The sequence below is a fragment of the Salvelinus sp. IW2-2015 genome, linkage group LG19 (genome assembly GCF_002910315.2).
Source record: "Salvelinus sp. IW2-2015 linkage group LG19, ASM291031v2, whole genome shotgun sequence".
In the NCBI taxonomy this organism is placed as follows: domain Eukaryota; kingdom Metazoa; phylum Chordata; class Actinopteri; order Salmoniformes; family Salmonidae; genus Salvelinus; species Salvelinus sp. IW2-2015.
In genome coordinates this window covers 9253803-9271377 of record NC_036859.1, presented here as the reverse complement: position 1 = coordinate 9271377, position 17575 = coordinate 9253803, and the positions used below count along the sequence as shown (strand labels likewise).

Here is a 17575-nt window from a genome sequence, read left to right as displayed (position 1 = left end):
CTCCTGTGTGTGTTCTCTTGTGTAGAGTCAGAGAGCCAGATCGACCAAAAACTCTTCCCACATTGACCACAGCTATAAGGTTTTTCTCCTGTGTGTGTTCTCTGGTGTAGAGTCAGAGTGCCAGATGTAGTACATCTCTTCCCACATTGACCACAGCTATAAGGTTTCTCTCCTGTGTGTGTTCCTCGGTGCACCGTCAGCTCCCAGATCGACCAAAATTCTCTCCCACATTGATCACAGATGTAAGATTTCTCTCCTGTGTGTGTTCTCTTGTGTTGAGTCAGATGGCCAGAATGACCAAAACTCTTCCCCACATTGATCACAGCTGTAAGGTTTCTCTCCTGTGTGTATTCTCTGGTGTTGAGTCAGCTCTCCAGATTGACTAAAACTCTTCCCACATTGATCACAGCTGTAAGGTTTCTCTCCTGTGTGTATTCTCTGGTGCACTGTCAGATCTCCAGATCGAAGAAACTCTTCCCACATTGACCACAGCTATACGGTTCTCTCCTGTGTGTGTTCTCTGGTGCAGAGTCAGAGCGCCAGATGTAGAAAAACTCTTCCCACATTGACCACAGCTATAAGGTTTCTCTCCTGTGTGTTGTCTCTGATGCGGAGTCAGAGAGCCATATGTAGAAAATCTCTTCCCACATTGATCACAGCTATAAGGTTTTCTCTCCGTGTGTTATTCTCTGGTGCACTGTCAGCTGTCCAGATTGACTAAAACTCTTCCCACATTGATCACAGCTATAAGGTTTCTCTCCTGTGTGTATTCTCTGGTGTTGAATCAGATGGCAAGATTGACCAAAACTCTTCCCACATTGAACACAGCTAAAAGGTTTATCTCCTGTGTGTGTTCTCTGATTAATTTTAATGCCTGATGAGGTGAATCTCTTTCCACAGTCAGAGCTGCAGTGAGTTCTCTTCCCTGTGGATCTCTGCAGGTGTTTTATGAGGTGTTCTGATCTGCAGAGACTCTTCTCTGCCTCTTCAGCATCATGAGGTTGTTGAGGCTCCCCAGAGGATCCACGATAGTGAAGTATCTCTCCTGTGTGAACAACAAAGTCAGACAGATGATTAAAGGCCCACAACAGCGGAAATCCATTGTAAAAGGTGATGTCAAAAGCGTAGCCATGATGTTGTACAACAATTGACGTCTGTAATGAATGTTAAAGTTATTTGACAATTGTCTTAAAATGAGCAACAATAATCATATTTTGTATTGTTTTCACATTAGTAGTAACATCGATGATTGTAGGCTAGAAATAAGTTATTCATGTTGTTGAAACTCTAAGCAGTGTGCCAGACGACTTTTGGTCTCCAATATGAGGAATATGAGGAAACCACTAGTTATGGATGTAGTATATCTGCTAATGAGGAAACCAGTAGTTATGGATGTAGTATATCTGGTAATGAGGAAACCACTAGCTATGGATGTAGTATATCTGCTAATGAGGAAACCAGTAGTTATGGATGTAGTATATCCGGTAATAAGGAAACCGCTAGTTATGGATGTAGTATATCTGCTAATGAGGAAACCGATAGTTATGGATGTAGTATATCTGGTAATGAGGAAACCACTAGTTATGGATGTAGTATATCTGCCTGGAGCAAAAATGTTGAGCAAAGATTTTAGTTTTTCACAAAGTATTCTGAATATGAATGGGGGAAAACTCAGGGGAGTAACCTCCATTTCCAGGTTGCTTATGAGTGCATTTCACACTACTTTGGATTATAATTGTAATGCTCGTTTGAATGTCCTGCTTAATATAATGTTTGTGTCATCATCGCAAATCAACCGCTTTGTATTTAAAAAACACTTCAACCAGTAAAATGCTCTTTGGCTAGCTTTTCCATCAACCTGACAATGAGGGTTTGTACACTGTTTGCCAAATTGGCCCATAACTTCACTTAACAACAAATATACCTGTAATGAACGAAGAAGCACTTCGGTTGTTGTTGCATGACATACATAGTGTACTCTAGGACCCATAACAACAACATAGACCTACTGTAGGACCCATAACTTCACCTAACAACAACATAGACCTAATGTAGGATACATAACAATAACAGACATACTGTAGGACCCATAACAATAACATAGACCTACTGTAGAACCCATAACTTCACCTAACAATAACATAGACCTACTGTAGGACCCATAACTTCACCTAACAACAAATATAGGAAAATAGCTCTGTGTGTTGTACAATAGCCTATCCATCAAGGAACAGTTCTCTACACATTATGAGCAAAGTATCTCTGTGTGCAAATATACTAACGAGACCCTACAGTAAATCAAGCAAACAATAACATTATAAACATCAATTTGTTAGGGATGTTGGATCCAACGTGGAGCACGGCATAACTGTCTTTACCAGAGTAATGAATGAAGAAGCACTTTGGTTGTTGTTGCATGTCGTGATGTTTATTGAAGAACCGCGTTAATGACAGTATCCATTTGGGTGTTGTCAATAAAGTTACGATTATTATTATTATTTTTTTTTATTTCACCTTTATTTAACCAGGTAGGCCAGTTGAGAACAAGTTCTCATTTACAACTGCGACCTGGCCATGATAAAGCAAGAGCATGCTTTGAAGAGCATGCATTTAGTTTTACTTACTTTTAAGAGCAGTTGGAGGCCACAGAAGGAGTGTTGTATGGCATTGAAGCTCGATTGGAGGTTTGTTAGTTGGTGAACCAGGCGAGTCAGTCTTTTGAGAAATCATGGCAGGGGTTGGGGTAGCCAGGAGGAAAGCATGGCCAGCAGTAGAGAAATGCTTATTGAAATTCTCGATTATCGTGGATTTATCGGTGGTGACAGTGTTTCCTAGCCTCAGTGCAGTGGGCAGCTGGGATGAGGTTCTCTTATTCTCCATGGACTTTACAGTGTCCCAAAACTTTTTGGAGTTAGAGCTACAGGATGCAAATTTCTGTTTGAAAAAGCTAGCCTTTGCTTTCTTAACTGACTGTGTGTATTGGTTCCTGACTTCTCTGAAAAGTTGCATATCGCGGGGACTATTCGATGCTAGTGCAGTACGCCACAGGATGTTTTTGTGCTGGTCGAGGGCAGTCAGGTCTAGAGTGAACCAAGGGCAATATCTGTTCTTAGTTACACATTTTTTTAAAGGGGCATGCTTATTTAAGGTGGTGAGGAAATTACTTTTAAAGAACAACCAGGCATCCTCTACTGCCAGGATGTGGTCAAAATCCTTCCAAGATACCTGGGCCAGGTCGATTAGAAAGGCCTGCTTGCAGAAGTGTTTGAGGGAGCGTTTGACAGTGATGAGGGGTGATCATTTGACCGCGGACCCATAACGGATGCAGGCAACGATCGCTGAGATCCTGATTGAAAACAGCAGAGGTGTATTTGGAGGGCAAGTTAGTCAGGATAATATCTATGAGGATGCCCATGTTTACGGATTTAGGGTTGTACCTGGTGGGTTCCTTGATAATTTGTGTGAGATTGAGGGCATCTAGCTTGGATTGTAGGACGGCTGGGGTGTTAAGCATATCCCAGTTTAGGTCACCTAATAGAATTAACTCTGAAGATAGATGGGGGGGCAATCAATTCACATATGGTGTCAAGGGCACAGCTGGGAGCTGAGGGGGGTCTATAACAGGTGGCAACAGTAAGAGAGATATTTCTGGAAAGATTCATTTTTAAAATTAGAAGCTCGAACTGTTTGGGCATGGACTGGAAAGTATGACAGAACTCTTTGCAGGCCATCTCTGCAGTAGATTGCAACTCTCTTTTTGACAGTTCTATCTTGACGGAAAATGTTGTAGTTGGGGATGGAAATTTCAGAATTYTTSGTGGCCTTCCTAAGCCAGGATTCAGACACGGCAAGGACATTAAAGTTGGCGGAGTGTGCTAAAGCAGTGAGTAAAACAAACTTAGGGAGGAGGCTTCTGATGTTAACATGCATGAAACCAAGGCTTTTTGAATACAGAAGTCAACAAATGAGAGTGCCTGGGGACACACAGGGCCTGGGTTTACCTCCACATCACCCGAGGAACAGAGGAGTAGGATGAGGGCACGGCTAAAGGCTATCAGAACTGGTCGTCTAGTGCATTGTGAACAGAGAATAAAAGGAGCAGATTTCTGGGCGTGGTAGAATAGATTCAAGGCATAATGTACAGACAGGGGTATGGTAGTGTGCGAGTACTGTGGAGATAAACCTAGGCATTGAGTGACGATAAGAGAGGTTGCATCTCTGGAGTTATGCTAGGTGAGATCACCGCAAGTGTGGGGGTGGGACAAAAGAGTTCTCTGAGGTATGTTGAGTGGGACTAGGAGCTCCGCAGTAAAATAAAACAATGATAACTAAACAACAGTTTACAAGGCATATTGACATTAGAGAGACATAAAGCGAGGCATAAAGCAATCAAAGCTGTTGATTGGGAGAGCTAGCTAAGACAACAACGGGTAAGACAACAGTTAATCAGCTAAGACAACAACAACACGTAAAATGGCAATGAATGGGAAGAGAGGGTCAGTTAACTACACACTGGGCCTGAGTTCGAGGCTGGGGCCGACAGATAAACAAAATGGAGAACCGTGACTAATGAACAGTCCAGCAGGCTTCAGCTATGTAGCCAAGTGATCATAGGGTCCAGTGAACAGCAATATATGAACCAGGGAAGCCGTTAGGAAGTCGTTACTATGCTAGCCGGGAGCCGCGCCTGGCTCAAGGCTAACTGGTGCTAGCTTCGGGACAAGGGTGTCACCGACGTCTGGCAAAGGCCGGTTGAGGGCACATCTGACGGAATTGAGTCGGCAGACCAGTCGTGATGGATCGGCGGGGCTCTGTGTCGACAAAGGGTCCAGGCCAATTGGCAAAAGAGGTATTGTAGCTGGCTAACTGAGGCTAACTGGTGCTCGCTTCGGGACAAGGGAGTTAGCCACTATAGCCAATCCGGTGCAAAGGCCCAGAGCTTACGGCAGGAATCAGGTGATGTAGTGGCTTCTAGTCGTCTTAGTGAAGATTCTGGGAGGCATCAGCTGTGTAGCCGAGTGATCATAGGGTCCACTAAACAGGCTGGGAGATGGGCCTGGCTCAAGGCTAGCTTTGAGGCTGGGCCACTCGGTAGCAGCTAGCCAGCTGCGATTATCTGGTGTAATGGTCCAGAGCTTACGGCAGGAATACGGTGATGTAGTGGAGAAAAACAGTCCGATATGCTCAGGGTTGATATCGCGCTGTGCAGACTGGCAGGTATTATCCAGGCTAAAAGCGGCTGGTGTCTGAGCTAAAAAGGTAAAGGCCGCTAGCAGTGGCTAACAATGACTAAAAAGCTAGTAGCTAATTAGCTAGTTAGCTTCTGATGGCTAGCTTCTGATGGACGTTCTAGCTATTATGTCTAAAAAATAGGAGATCCTTATCACATTGGGTGAGGAGGGTTGCCGGAAGGTAAATTTAATTTAAAAATGGAAAAAGATTTAAATATATTGCAATATATACAAAAAAAACATACCATTTACAACAAACACGTCTTAATGCTACGCCATGTTGGATAACAAGATGACTCAGTTAAAAACCATTGAATTTAGCAAACTCTGAAATTATTTAGTATTTCTGTGACCATGAAAACTGTTTTCCCAGCGTAACATAAGGAGCCACTAAATGATACATAGTTCGATTGCATTTCAGAATACAAAAAAACTGTCCGACAGCAAGATCCCTTATTTAAGTTGAAGTTCATCATATGACAAGCGTAACGTTATGACTATAACTACTAGGTACAACATACTATTAAATCCACACGTTATGAATATAACGACTGTTCCCTGAAGGAGGGAAACTAGGTACAACATCCTATCAAATCCACATGTTATGACTATAACTACTGTTCCCTGAAGGAGGGAAACTAGGTACAACATACTATTAAATCCACGCCTCGCTGGAAGCACCACCGTCCACAGGTGATGAGAGTGAGGTTTGGATTTATTCCTTAAAATGTAATGCCGCTCTTCACCAACCCAGGAAAGGGCGGGGACAAACAGGTGTTGAACCTCGATTCCCTGCTTAAGGGAAGAGTAATTATAATCAAAGTTACACTACCTTTCAGTCGGTCAACTTCGGTACAACATACTATGGGGAAATACAATCATTCCCCAGCCGACCCAAACGGATACTAAATGAAACGTCCCCTGGCAGACCACCCAGACCTGACCCTACAAGATGCGTCAGTTTTGTCAATTTATTCATTGTCTTTTGTTTGAAACACTCCTGTCAATGTTTAATAAGGACGCACACCTGATTATGCATATAGTAGAAGGACTAGTCTACCTGGCATAAACACAAATGTAGGCCTATAAATGTGCCCATTTGGGGATGTCTGATAGTATTTCTGATTGTCTTAACGCAACACCACTAATGAGTTGTGGAGCTTCTCAAAGTAATTTTTATTCACCTCCAAACAGCAAGTAAACAAAGCCTAAACAAAATCAATTGTGAATGACAATAGTTCCTCAAAGTATTTTCGTAAAATATTTCCAGCTCTCGCCCTTACGATAACCACTCAGCATTAAAGGGAAAAATGTAATGCTCTGATCCAGTGGAAATGTCATAAAATACCTGATTACTGTCCAGAACTCACTGGAGCAGGAAACTGAGGGCCTAGAATATTTTATACAATGTTGCAAGCATGCTATCCGAGTTTCCTGACCCAGTTGATAGTTGATACAATGTTTCAAGTTTGTTGTAGACAGGCCATGTGCAGCCAATGTGATTTCTAGGATATTTATTTTTATCAGGATATTTTCTACCTGCAGAATGCCATATTTTCATTTGTTGGCTTTATGTAGGCAATTTTTTTTACATAGTTGGCAATGGCAATAAAAGTTATTTTTAGATTTGTATCATTTTCATTTAGATGGAATGTAGATTAATTACAGACAATGATTTTGAGATACTATTATAATTTAAATGAAACTGTTCCACGAAAATGTGCATATGAAAATCATAACTGGCACACAGATTGGTAGAAATGGTCAGATAAATTGGCACTCCAACTGGAAAAGGTTGCCGACTGCTGGTGTAGTCTATTACTGAAAATTTCAGGAGCAGAACGGCAGAATTTACGAAGTCCAGCAGCAGAGGGGGTCTCCCTCTGGTCGGGTTGTGTTGACGACCGGCTCCCTCTGGTCAGGTTATGTTGACGACCGGCTCCCTCTGGTCGAGTTATGTTGACGACCGGCTCCCTCTGGTCGGGTTATAATGACGACCGGCTCCCTCTGGTCGGGTTATAGTGATGACCGGCTCCCTCTGGTTGGGTTATATTGATGACTGGCTCCCTCCTAGTCATTTGTGTGTGTCTTATTTATTTAATCAAACAGCGTGCTTAAAGCATCAGACAAGTTCAGTACATATAGATTTGATAAAAACACATGGGGCGATTGGTAGAAAGAACAGATGACTCTTGGTCGATGATGTTATACATTCTAATCACTTCCATACAATTATATGTTTCAGGGAGGAATATTCTAATCATTCAATTAACCGATAATTCTCACCTAACAGGTATACAGTGCATTCGGAAAGTATTCAGACCGCTTCACCTTTTCCACATTTTGTTACGTTACAGCCTTATTCTAAAATTGACATTTTTTCCCCTCATCAGTCTACACACAATACCCCGTAATGACATCACAATACCCCATAATGACAAACCAAAAACAGGTTTTTGGGAAAAAAGGGGCGTATCCTTAAGAGGTTTTAATCATTGCTACATGAAGGCCTGATTGGTGGAGTGCTGCAGAGATGGTTGTCCTTCTGGAAGGTTCTCCCATCTCCACAGAGGAACTCTGGAGCTCTATCAGAGTGACCANATTTATTTAATCAAACAGCGTGCTTAAAGCATCAGACAAGTTCAGTACATATAGATTTGATAAAAACACATGGGGCGATTGGTAGAAAGAACAGATGACTCTTGGTCGATGATGTTATACATTCTAATCACTTCCATACAATTATATGTTTCAGGGAGGAATATTCTAATCATTCAATTAACCGATAATTCTCACCTAACAGGTATACAGTGCATTCGGAAAGTATTCAGACCGCTTCACCTTTTCCACATTTTGTTACGTTACAGCCTTATTCTAAAATTGACATTTTTTCCCCTCATCAGTCTACACACAATACCCCGTAATGACATCACAATACCCCATAATGACAAACCAAAAACAGGTTTTTGGGAAAAAAGGGGCGTATCCTTAAGAGGTTTTAATCATTGCTACATGAAGGCCTGATTGGTGGAGTGCTGCAGAGATGGTTGTCCTTCTGGAAGGTTCTCCCATCTCCACAGAGGAACTCTGGAGCTCTATCAGAGTGACCATTGGGTTCTTGGTCACCTCCATGACGAAGGCCCATCTCTCCCGATTGCACAGTTTGGCCAGGTGGCCTGCTCTAGGAAGAGTCTTGGTGGTTCCAAACTTCTTCCATTAAAGAATGATGGTGACCACTGTGTTCTTGGGGACCTCCAATGCTACAGACATTTTTGGTACACTTCCCCAGATCTGTGCCTTGACACAATCCTGTCTCTGAGCTCTACGGACAATTTCTTTGACCTCATTGCTTGGTATTTGCTCTGACATGCATTGTCAACTGTGGGACCTTAAATAGACAGGTATAATCATAAACAATATGATTTCATGTGGCATAAACAAAAACACAAATTCTCAATCAAAAATAAGTCAGAACACAGCGCCTTTATTCTCTCATGTGATTTCAGGTTCTGTGACTGGGAAAATGTCCTTCCACACAGAGAGAGCAGTTGTGGGGCTTTTTTAGTGTGTCTTCTTATGCTCCTTCAGGCTCCTTAACCAGATTAAACTCTTTCCACACTGGGAACATAGAAAATGCTTTCTCCTCTGTGTATTCTCTCATGCTCCTTCAGGCTCCCTAACCAGGAAAAACTCTTTCCACACTGGGAGCATTGGAAAGGCTTTTCTCCTGTGTGTATTCTCTCATGAGCTTTTAGGTACCCTATCTGAGTAAAACTCTTTTCACACTGGGAACACTGGTAAAGCTTTTCTCCTGTGTGTATTCTCTCATGAACTTTTAGGTACCCTATCTGAGTAAAACTCTTTCCACACTGGGAACATTGGAAAGGCTTTTCTCCTGTGTGTATTCTCTCATGCCTTTTCAGGTTAGTTAACACGGCAAAACTCTTTTCACACTGGGAACACTGGAAAGGCTTTTCTCCTGTGTGTAGTCTCACATGCTTTATTAGATTTTGTATCCGAGTAAAACTCTTTCCACAATGGGAACATTGGAAAGGCTTTTCTCCTGTGTGTATTCTCTCATGCTCTTTTACTTGCCCTTTCTTAGTAAAACTCTTTCCACACTGGGAACATTGGAAAGGCTTTTCTCCTGTGTGTNCTCCTGTGTGTATTCTCTCATGCTCTTTTACTTGCCCTTTCTTAGTAAAACTCTTTCCACACTGGGAACATTGGAAAGGCTTTTCTCCTGTGTGTGTCCTCTCATGAACTTTTGGGTTCCTTAACGAGCAAAAACTATTTTCACAGTGGTGTTGTCTCACTGGTTTGGATGTCTCTGGGTCTGGTTCCCCTGAAGGACTCTTCCCGCTGTCAGAGTGAGAGTCTGGTCTCTCTCCTGCCAAAGACAGAGTATCTCGTTAAACAGAGACCTAAATGAAACCTCCACATGATAAAACTGTCTTCCTATGAAGTTTAATCTAGACTAGATCCCTCAATAAAAGAGCAGAACTGGTCATCACAGAGTGGCTGTAGTGCTTTGTAGTCTGGGTAAATCCATTTAAATTCAATACATTTTTGACAGCATACCTTTTGATAAAAAAAAGCTTTCCTTACATGTTTGCCTATGGAAGAAGTGGTAAGAAAGTGACTTTTTGTAACTGAATGTAAAAATGTAAAAACATTCAAACATTCAAACATTCAAAACATACAGTACCAGTCAACAGTTTGGACACACCTACCCATTCAAGGGTTATAATTATTTGTTTTACCATTTTCTACATTGAAGAATAATCGTGAAGACATCACAACTATGAAATAACACATATGGAATCATGTAGTAACCAAAAAAGTTACAATTTAAAATATATTTGAGATTTTTCAAAGTAGCCACCCTTTGCCTTGATGACAGCTTTGCACACTCTTGGCATTCTCTGTTATTATATCTCTCCGATAAAGGACAGACACTCAGAACAAACATCCTTTAGATGTTCTGGGGGGAACAATGTTACTATGGTTACTGTTGTTCCATGTTGGGAATGTTATCCAATGTGTTACTATGGTTACTGTTGTTCCATGTTGTGAATGTTATCCAATGTGTTACTATGGGTTCTAGCAGTATGGCCTAATAATTTGACATAAATTAACTTATACTTCAAGGAGTCTTACAATTCAAAATCAGAGAGCCAAATGATTCTTGGTATAACCTTAAAACAGTACTATACTGGGGAAGCCCTTCATGTTGGAGGGTGTTTCTACAGTACTATACTGGGGAAGCCCTTCATTGGAGCTGTTTTTACATACTTATGGGAAGCCCTTCATATTGGAGGTGTTTCTACAGTACTTACGGGAACCCTTCATTTGGAGGGTGTTTCTACAGTACTATACGGGAAGCCCTTCATGTTGAGAGTGTTTCTACAGTCTATACGGGGAAGCCCTTCATGTTGGAGGGTGTTTCTACAGTACTATACGGGGAAGCCCTTCATTTGGAGGTGTTTCTAAGGTATGTACTGGGGAAGCCCTTCATGTTGGAGGGTTTTTCTACAGTACTATACTGGGGAAGCCCTTCATGTTGGAGGGTTTTTCTACAGTACTATACTGGGGAAGCCCTTCATGTTATTTAAAACTTCTTTGTGATAGGGGGCAGCATTTTCACTTTTGGATGAATAGCGTGCCCAGAGTGAACTGCCTCCTACTCTGTCCCAGATGCTAATATATGCATAGTATTATTACTATTGGATAGAAAACACTCTGAAGTGTCTAAAACTGTTTGAATGATGTCTGTGAGTATAACAGAACTCATATGGCAGGCAAAAACCTGAGAAAAAATCCAAACAGGAAGTGAAAATTCTGAGTCTGGTCGATGTTTAACTCTTCGCCTATTCAAATCCCTGTAATATATGGATCTGTTTGCACTTCCTACGCCTTCCACTAGATGTCAACAATCTGTAGAACGTGGAATGAAGTTTATACTGTGATGTGGGACCGGATGGGAGGTGTTTCAGTCAGTGGTCTGGCAGAGTGCCAGTTCTTGGTCATGCGCATTCCACATGATATCGCCTTGCGTTCCATTACTCTAGATACTCGTTCGATAACGTTATTGGATATATATGATAACAACATCCTGAAGATTGATTTTCTACTTAGTTTGACCAGTTTATTTGACCTTTAATATAACTTTTTGAAGTTTTCGTCCGACGTTTTCCTGCATCTGCGCGAGCGTTTGGACACGTGTACTACACATGCTGGCAAAAGTAGCTACTTAGACATAAGTAATGGACATTATCGAACAAAACAACTATTTATTGTGGAACTAAGATTCCTGGGAGTGCATTCTGATGAAGATCATCAAAGGTAAGGGAATATTTATGATGTAATTTCGGATTTCTGTTGACTCCAACATGGCGGAGAAATGTTGTTATATCTGAGCGCCGTCTCAGATTATTGCATGGTGTGCTTTTTACGAAAAGTGTTTTTGAAATCTGACACAGCGGCTGCATTAAGAACAAGTGTATCTTTAATTCTATGTAAAACATGTATCTTTCATCAAAGTCTATGATGAGTATTTCTGTTATTTGACGTGGCTCTCTGTAATTTCTCCGGATATTTTGGAGCCATTTCTGAACATGGCGCCATGTAAACCATGTAAACCGAGATGTAAACCGAGATTTGTGGATATAAATATGCACATTATCGAACAAAACATACATGTATTGTGTAACATGATGTCCTATGAGTGTCATCTGATGAAGATCATCAAAGGTTAGTGATTCATTTTATCTCCATTTCTGCTTTTTGTGAATCCTATCTCTGGCTGGGAAAATGTGTTTTTCTGTGGCTAAATACTGACCTAACATAATCGTTTGGTGTGCTTTCGCCGAAAAGCGTATTCGTAATCAGACATGTTGGCTGGATTCACAACATGTGTAGCTTTAATTTGGTGTCTTTCGTGTGTGATTTCATGAAAGATTGATTTTTATAGTAATATATTAGAATTTGGCGCCCTGCAATTTTTCTGGCTTTTGGCCAAGTGGGACGTTAGCCTCCCACATATCCTAGAGAAGTTAAACCTTCTTAAAACAATTCCATATAGCTTAGAAGGACCTCCCCCTCAGACAAGGCTTAGACTATAATAGGTTAAACTATCTGAAACTTACATTACTCCGAGACTAGTTATCCTGGGATCTAACATTACTCTGAGACTAGTTATCCTGGGATCTAACATTACTCTGAGACTAGTTATCCTGGAATCGTACATTACTCTGAGACTAGTTATCCTAGGATCTTACATCACTCAGAATAGTTATCCTGGGGAATAGTTTTAATACATTTGCAAAAAATCTAAACCTGTTTTTGCTTTGGCATTAAGGGGTATTTTGATGGCATTATGGGGTATTGTGATGGCATTATGGGGTATTGTGTGTAGATTGATGAGGATATAAAAAAATATATACATTTTAGAATAAAGGGATGCACCGATATTACATTTTTGGCCAATATTTTCCTTGTCCCAAAAAACGATACCGATATCGTTAAATTTTAGCGGCCTTTTAAGCATTCTAGTACAGTTAAAAAGTTAACAAACACACACACAGACGCAGCGGTCTAAGTCACTGCATCTCAGTCATGCCAGTAGGCTACTGTAGGTTGTATCTCTCTAGGTCATGCCAGTAGGTTACAGTAGGTTGTATCTCTCTAGGTCATGCACAGTAGGTTACAGTAGGTTGTATCTCTCTAGGTCATGCCAGTAGGTTACAGTAGATTGTATCTCTCTAGGTCATGCCAGTAGGATACAGTAGGTTGTAACTCTCTAGGTCATGCCAGTGTGTTACAGTAGGTTGTATCTCCTCTAGGTCATGCCAGTAGGCAACAGTAGGTTAGTAACTCTCTAGGTTCATGCCAGTAAGACTAACAGGAGGTTGCACTCTCTAGGTCATGCCAGTAGGCTTACAGTAGGTTGTAACTCTCTAGGTCATGCCAGTAGGTTACAGTAGGTTTGTATCTCTCTAGGTCATGCCGTAGGCTTACAGTAGGTTGTATCTCTCTAGGTCATGCCAGTAGGTTACAGTAGATTTGTATCTCTCTAGATCATGCAGTAGGCTACAGTAGGTTGTAACTCTCTAGGTCATGCCAGTAGGCTACAGTAGGTTGTAATTCTCTAGTCATGCAGTAGGTACAGTAGGTTTGTATCTCTCTAGGTCATGGCAGTAGGCTACAGTAGGTTGTAACTCTCTAGGTCATGCAGTAGCTACAGTAGTTGTAATTCTCTAGGTCATGCAGTAGGCTACGTAGGTTGTATCTCTCTAGGTCAGCCAGTAGGTTACAGTAGGTTGTAATCTCTCTAGGTCATGCCAGTAGGTTACAGTAGATTTATCTCTCTGGTCATGCCAGTAGGTTACAGTAGTTGTATCTCTCTAGGTCATGCCATTTCAGTAGTTACCGTAGGTTGTATCTCTCTAGGTCATGCAGTAGGCTACAGTAGGTTGTATACTCTCTAGGTCATGCAGTGTGTTACATGTAGGTTGTATCTCTCTAGGTCATGCAGTAGGCTATAGTAGGTTGTAATCTCTTAGTCATGCCAGTAGCTACAGTAGGTTGTAACTCTCTAGGTCAGCCAGTAGGTTACAGTAGGTTGTATTCTCTAGGTCATGCCAGTAGGTTACAGTAGGTTTATCTCTCTAGGTCATCCAACGGTTACAGTAGGTTTTATCTCTCTAGGTCATGCAGTAGGTTACAGTAGGTTGTATCTCTCTAGGTCATGCCAGTAGGCTACAGTAGGTGTAACTCTAGGTCATGCCAGTAGGCCTACAGTAGGTTGTAACTCTCTAGGTCATGCAGTAGGTTACAGTAGTTGTATCGTCTCAGGTATGCCAATAGGTAAAGTAGTTGTATTCTCTAGGTCATGCCAGTAGGCTACAGTAGGTTATAACTCTCTAGGTCACATCAGTAGCCTACAGTAGGTTGTAACTCTCTAGTCATGCCAGTAGGCTTACAGTAGGTTTTAACTCTTCTAGGTCATGCCAGTAGGCACAGTAGATTGTATCTCTCTAGGTCATGCCAGTAGGCTACAGTAGGTTGTAACTCTCTAGTCATTGCCATTAGGGCTACAGTAGGTTGTAACTCTCTAGGTCATGCAGTAGGCTACAGTATGTTGTATCTCCTCTAGGTCATGCCAGTAGGTTACGTTGCTACAGTAGGTTGTCATCTCTTCTAGGTCATGCCAGTAGGTTACAGTAGGTTGTATCTCTCTAGTCATGCCAGTAGGTTACAGTAGGTTGTATCTTCTAGGTCATGCCAGTAGGTTACAGTAGGTTGTATCTCTCTATAGGTCATGCCAGTAAGGTTACAGTAGGTTGTATCTCTCTAGGTCATGCCAGTAGATACAGTAGTTGTATCTCTGTAGGTCATGCCAGTAGGTTAAGTAGGTTGTATCTCTCTAGACTCATGGCAGTAGGTTATCAGTAGGTATGTATCTCTCCAGGTCATGCCAGTAGGCTTCAGTAGGTTGTAAACTCTAGGTCATGCCAGTAGGCTACAGTAGGTTGTAACTCTCTAGGTCATGCCAGTAGGTTACAGTAGGTTGTATCTCTCTAGGTCATGCCAGTAGGCTACAGTAAGTTGTAACTCTCTAGGTCATGCCAGTAGGTTACAGTAGGTTGTAACTCTCTAGGTCATGCCAGTAAGCTACAGTAGGTTGTATCCAAGTGGAAACAATTATCAACCCAATGTGGAAAGTGTCGAATTTGGTCAACAACAAAATGAAATGGCTGATTTGCAACGCGAGGTTTACTTGATCCAACATAAGTTTCGTAATGATTAAGTTATGTGGACACGTAACATACCGACAACTTTGATAAAAACACTATAGGAGTTGCCGCCAGATCGCTATGCATATTCATGCTACTAGCTTAGCATCTCTCTCCATTGAATACAGGCGGTGGACGACAACAACCCTCATAGAACATAAACAATATATTACAATAATAAGATGAATCCACCAATCCAAAGAAAGGATAGGCGGGAGCTAGACAACCCGCAGTGCCGCTTTGTGGACAACAACTCCCCTTGTTAGGGCGGAGAGACATCTTGTCAGTATATCCATAATCTTTGGTGTTGCCAACCCAACTCTCGCATGGCACTATTGGGGGGCACGGTGTGCAGTAAATCATCACTACATGAAAATCACTAGATGCCATGCCCCCCAGTCTGCAGATAGACCCTTCTCAAATATATATGATAAGCCACTTTTTGGAAACGGAACGGAGAAAACAAGGGGTAGCTTGCTCTCTACGTCGTCTGATTCTAGACATATCAGTCATCCTGGGGCCCTCCGTTGAAGAGGCATTGACGAGCCAACTCCGAATATCCAAAGTTAAAAACACATTTAAGGCGGTACTTACTGGGGTTAATCAGATCTCCTATTTCCTCCTCTTCATCTTTCAATGTGACAGTAATCTCCCCTTCCTTCTTCACTCCAAAAACTACATCCTCTTCATCTTCTTTTACTGTAACAACCTCCTCCTCCTCTTTCACTCTGAACGCATCTTCCTCTTCTTTCACTGAAACGTCTTCCTCCTCTTCTTTCACTGTAACGTCTTTCTCTTCTTCTTTCACTGTAACAGCCTCACCCTCTACTTCTTGTTTAACCGTGACATCCTCTTCTTCCTTCTCCTCTTTCACGACAATGTTCAGCCCCAGAGCTTCTTGCTCCGTCCAGCAGACCTCCTCTTCTTTAAGAAGAGGGGAGAAGTTTAGGGAGCTCATTTCAGGGATGTTAGCTAGCTAGCTATCATTAGCGACTAGACTAGTACTAACTCAACCAGCCAGCTACTATAGCTGACTAATAAAGAATAACGTAATATTAAATTAAATAGGTTAACAAGTAGATACGACAGAAGTGTGTCTAAAACACAGTAGGTAATATACACCGAAAGCGTATAAATAGCTTGAATCGTTCGGGTATGTTGGCTAGCAAGCTACCGAGGTGGTTGACGAGCTGTTTATGAGGAACCGTCCACTAGATTATACGTCACGCTGGCAGCATCGCCTGAAAGACGCACATCGCCGTCTGCTGACTGGAGTGGGAAACGCAGTTGAGGATCATATTTTATTTTTTCCAAACAAAGATTATTGTAAATGGATTTAATTAATAATACTCATTATATTGAGACATACAAAGAACCTGAATATTTTTGATTGATTAGTGCGAATATTTTTTTTTTACCACAGCATATTTTAAGGCAGTTTTCATTAAGTCATACTAAATAAATAAGTAGACTAGCTATTGTAGGTCTATACTGCTCCTACATGGTGTAACAATACATCATGTAGATGTATATAATGAACAGACTAGGTCTATACTGCTCCTACATGGTGTAACAATACATCATGTAGATGTATATAATGAACAGACTAGGTCTATACTGCTCCTACATGGTGTACCAATACATCATGTAGATGTATATAATGAACAGACTAGGTCTATACTGCTCCTACATGGTGTATCAATACATCATGTAGATAGATGTACACTACCATTCAAAAGTTTGTGGTCACTTAGAAATGTCCTTGTTGTTGAAAGAAAATCTCATTTTTTAATTTATCATTTATAAAAACCTATTTTTGCCTTGTCAATATGGGGTATTGTGATGTCATTATGGGGGTATTGTGATGTCACTATTGGGTATTGTGTGTAGATTGATGAGGGGGCAAAAATGATTTAATCCATTTTAGAATAAGGCTGTAACGTAACAAAATGTGGAAAAAGTGAAGGGGTCTGAAAACTTCCGAATGCACTGTATATATAGGGGCAGTACTTTGTGACATCACTTCATGAAACAGGAGGTACAAATATATAACATAGGTTCACAATATCAAGATTCAATGTATCAAAATATATGACCAAGCTGGAAGTGTAAACTTCAGCCCAGCCACAATCCTAGAGGTTCACTGATGATCAACCTCCTCCTTCACATCTGACTCCTGATGATCAACCTCCTCCTTCACATTTGACTCCTGATGATCAACCTCCTCCTTCACATCTGACTCCTGATGATCAACCTCCTCCTTCACATCTGACTCCTGATGATCGACGTCCTCCTTCACATCTGACTCCTGATGATCGACGTCCTCCTTCACATCTGACTCCTGATGATCGACGTCCTGCTTCACATCTGACTCCTGATGATCGACCTCCTCCTTCACATCTGACTCCAGTGATCAATCCAGAGAGTCTTCTTTTTTGGGGAATCCCGATGGACGACGTCATCCAATAGGCCCGTCATCATGACCACCTCCCACAAGTTAATTGTCATTCAGGTTATCAATGGGAAGAGCATTAGCAATATGTCCTG

At 41.5% G+C, this 17575-nt stretch overlaps 1 protein-coding gene and 1 long non-coding RNA gene across 12 annotated transcripts in view; one reads left to right on the top strand and one right to left on the bottom strand.

The window, feature by feature from the left end:
• The window catches only part of LOC112081310 (zinc finger protein 180-like), a 175522-nt gene extending 159216 nt beyond the window's left edge, over positions 1 to 16306 (bottom strand). The window contains exons 1-2 of one of the 11 annotated variants that reach the window (XM_070449074.1): positions 15816 to 16261; positions 15623 to 15737 (exon numbers count right to left, since the gene is read on the bottom strand). In XM_070449074.1, the coding sequence (XP_070305175.1) occupies positions 15623 to 15737; positions 15816 to 15986 (286 nt within the window). In that variant the 5' untranslated portion in view covers positions 15987 to 16261. Of the gene's footprint in view, positions 1 to 7903; positions 9622 to 15622 lie in introns of those variants that run through there. The other 10 variants (XM_024009789.3, XM_070449075.1, XM_070449076.1 and 7 more) reach the window with 10 other exon arrangements.
• LOC139029336 (uncharacterized) lies at positions 9 to 462 on the top strand. Its single transcript, XR_011481648.1, has 2 exons — positions 9 to 163; positions 333 to 462. It is a non-coding gene; the product is annotated as an uncharacterized lncRNA (long non-coding RNA).
• Positions 16307 to 17575: the final 1269 nt, after the last annotated feature.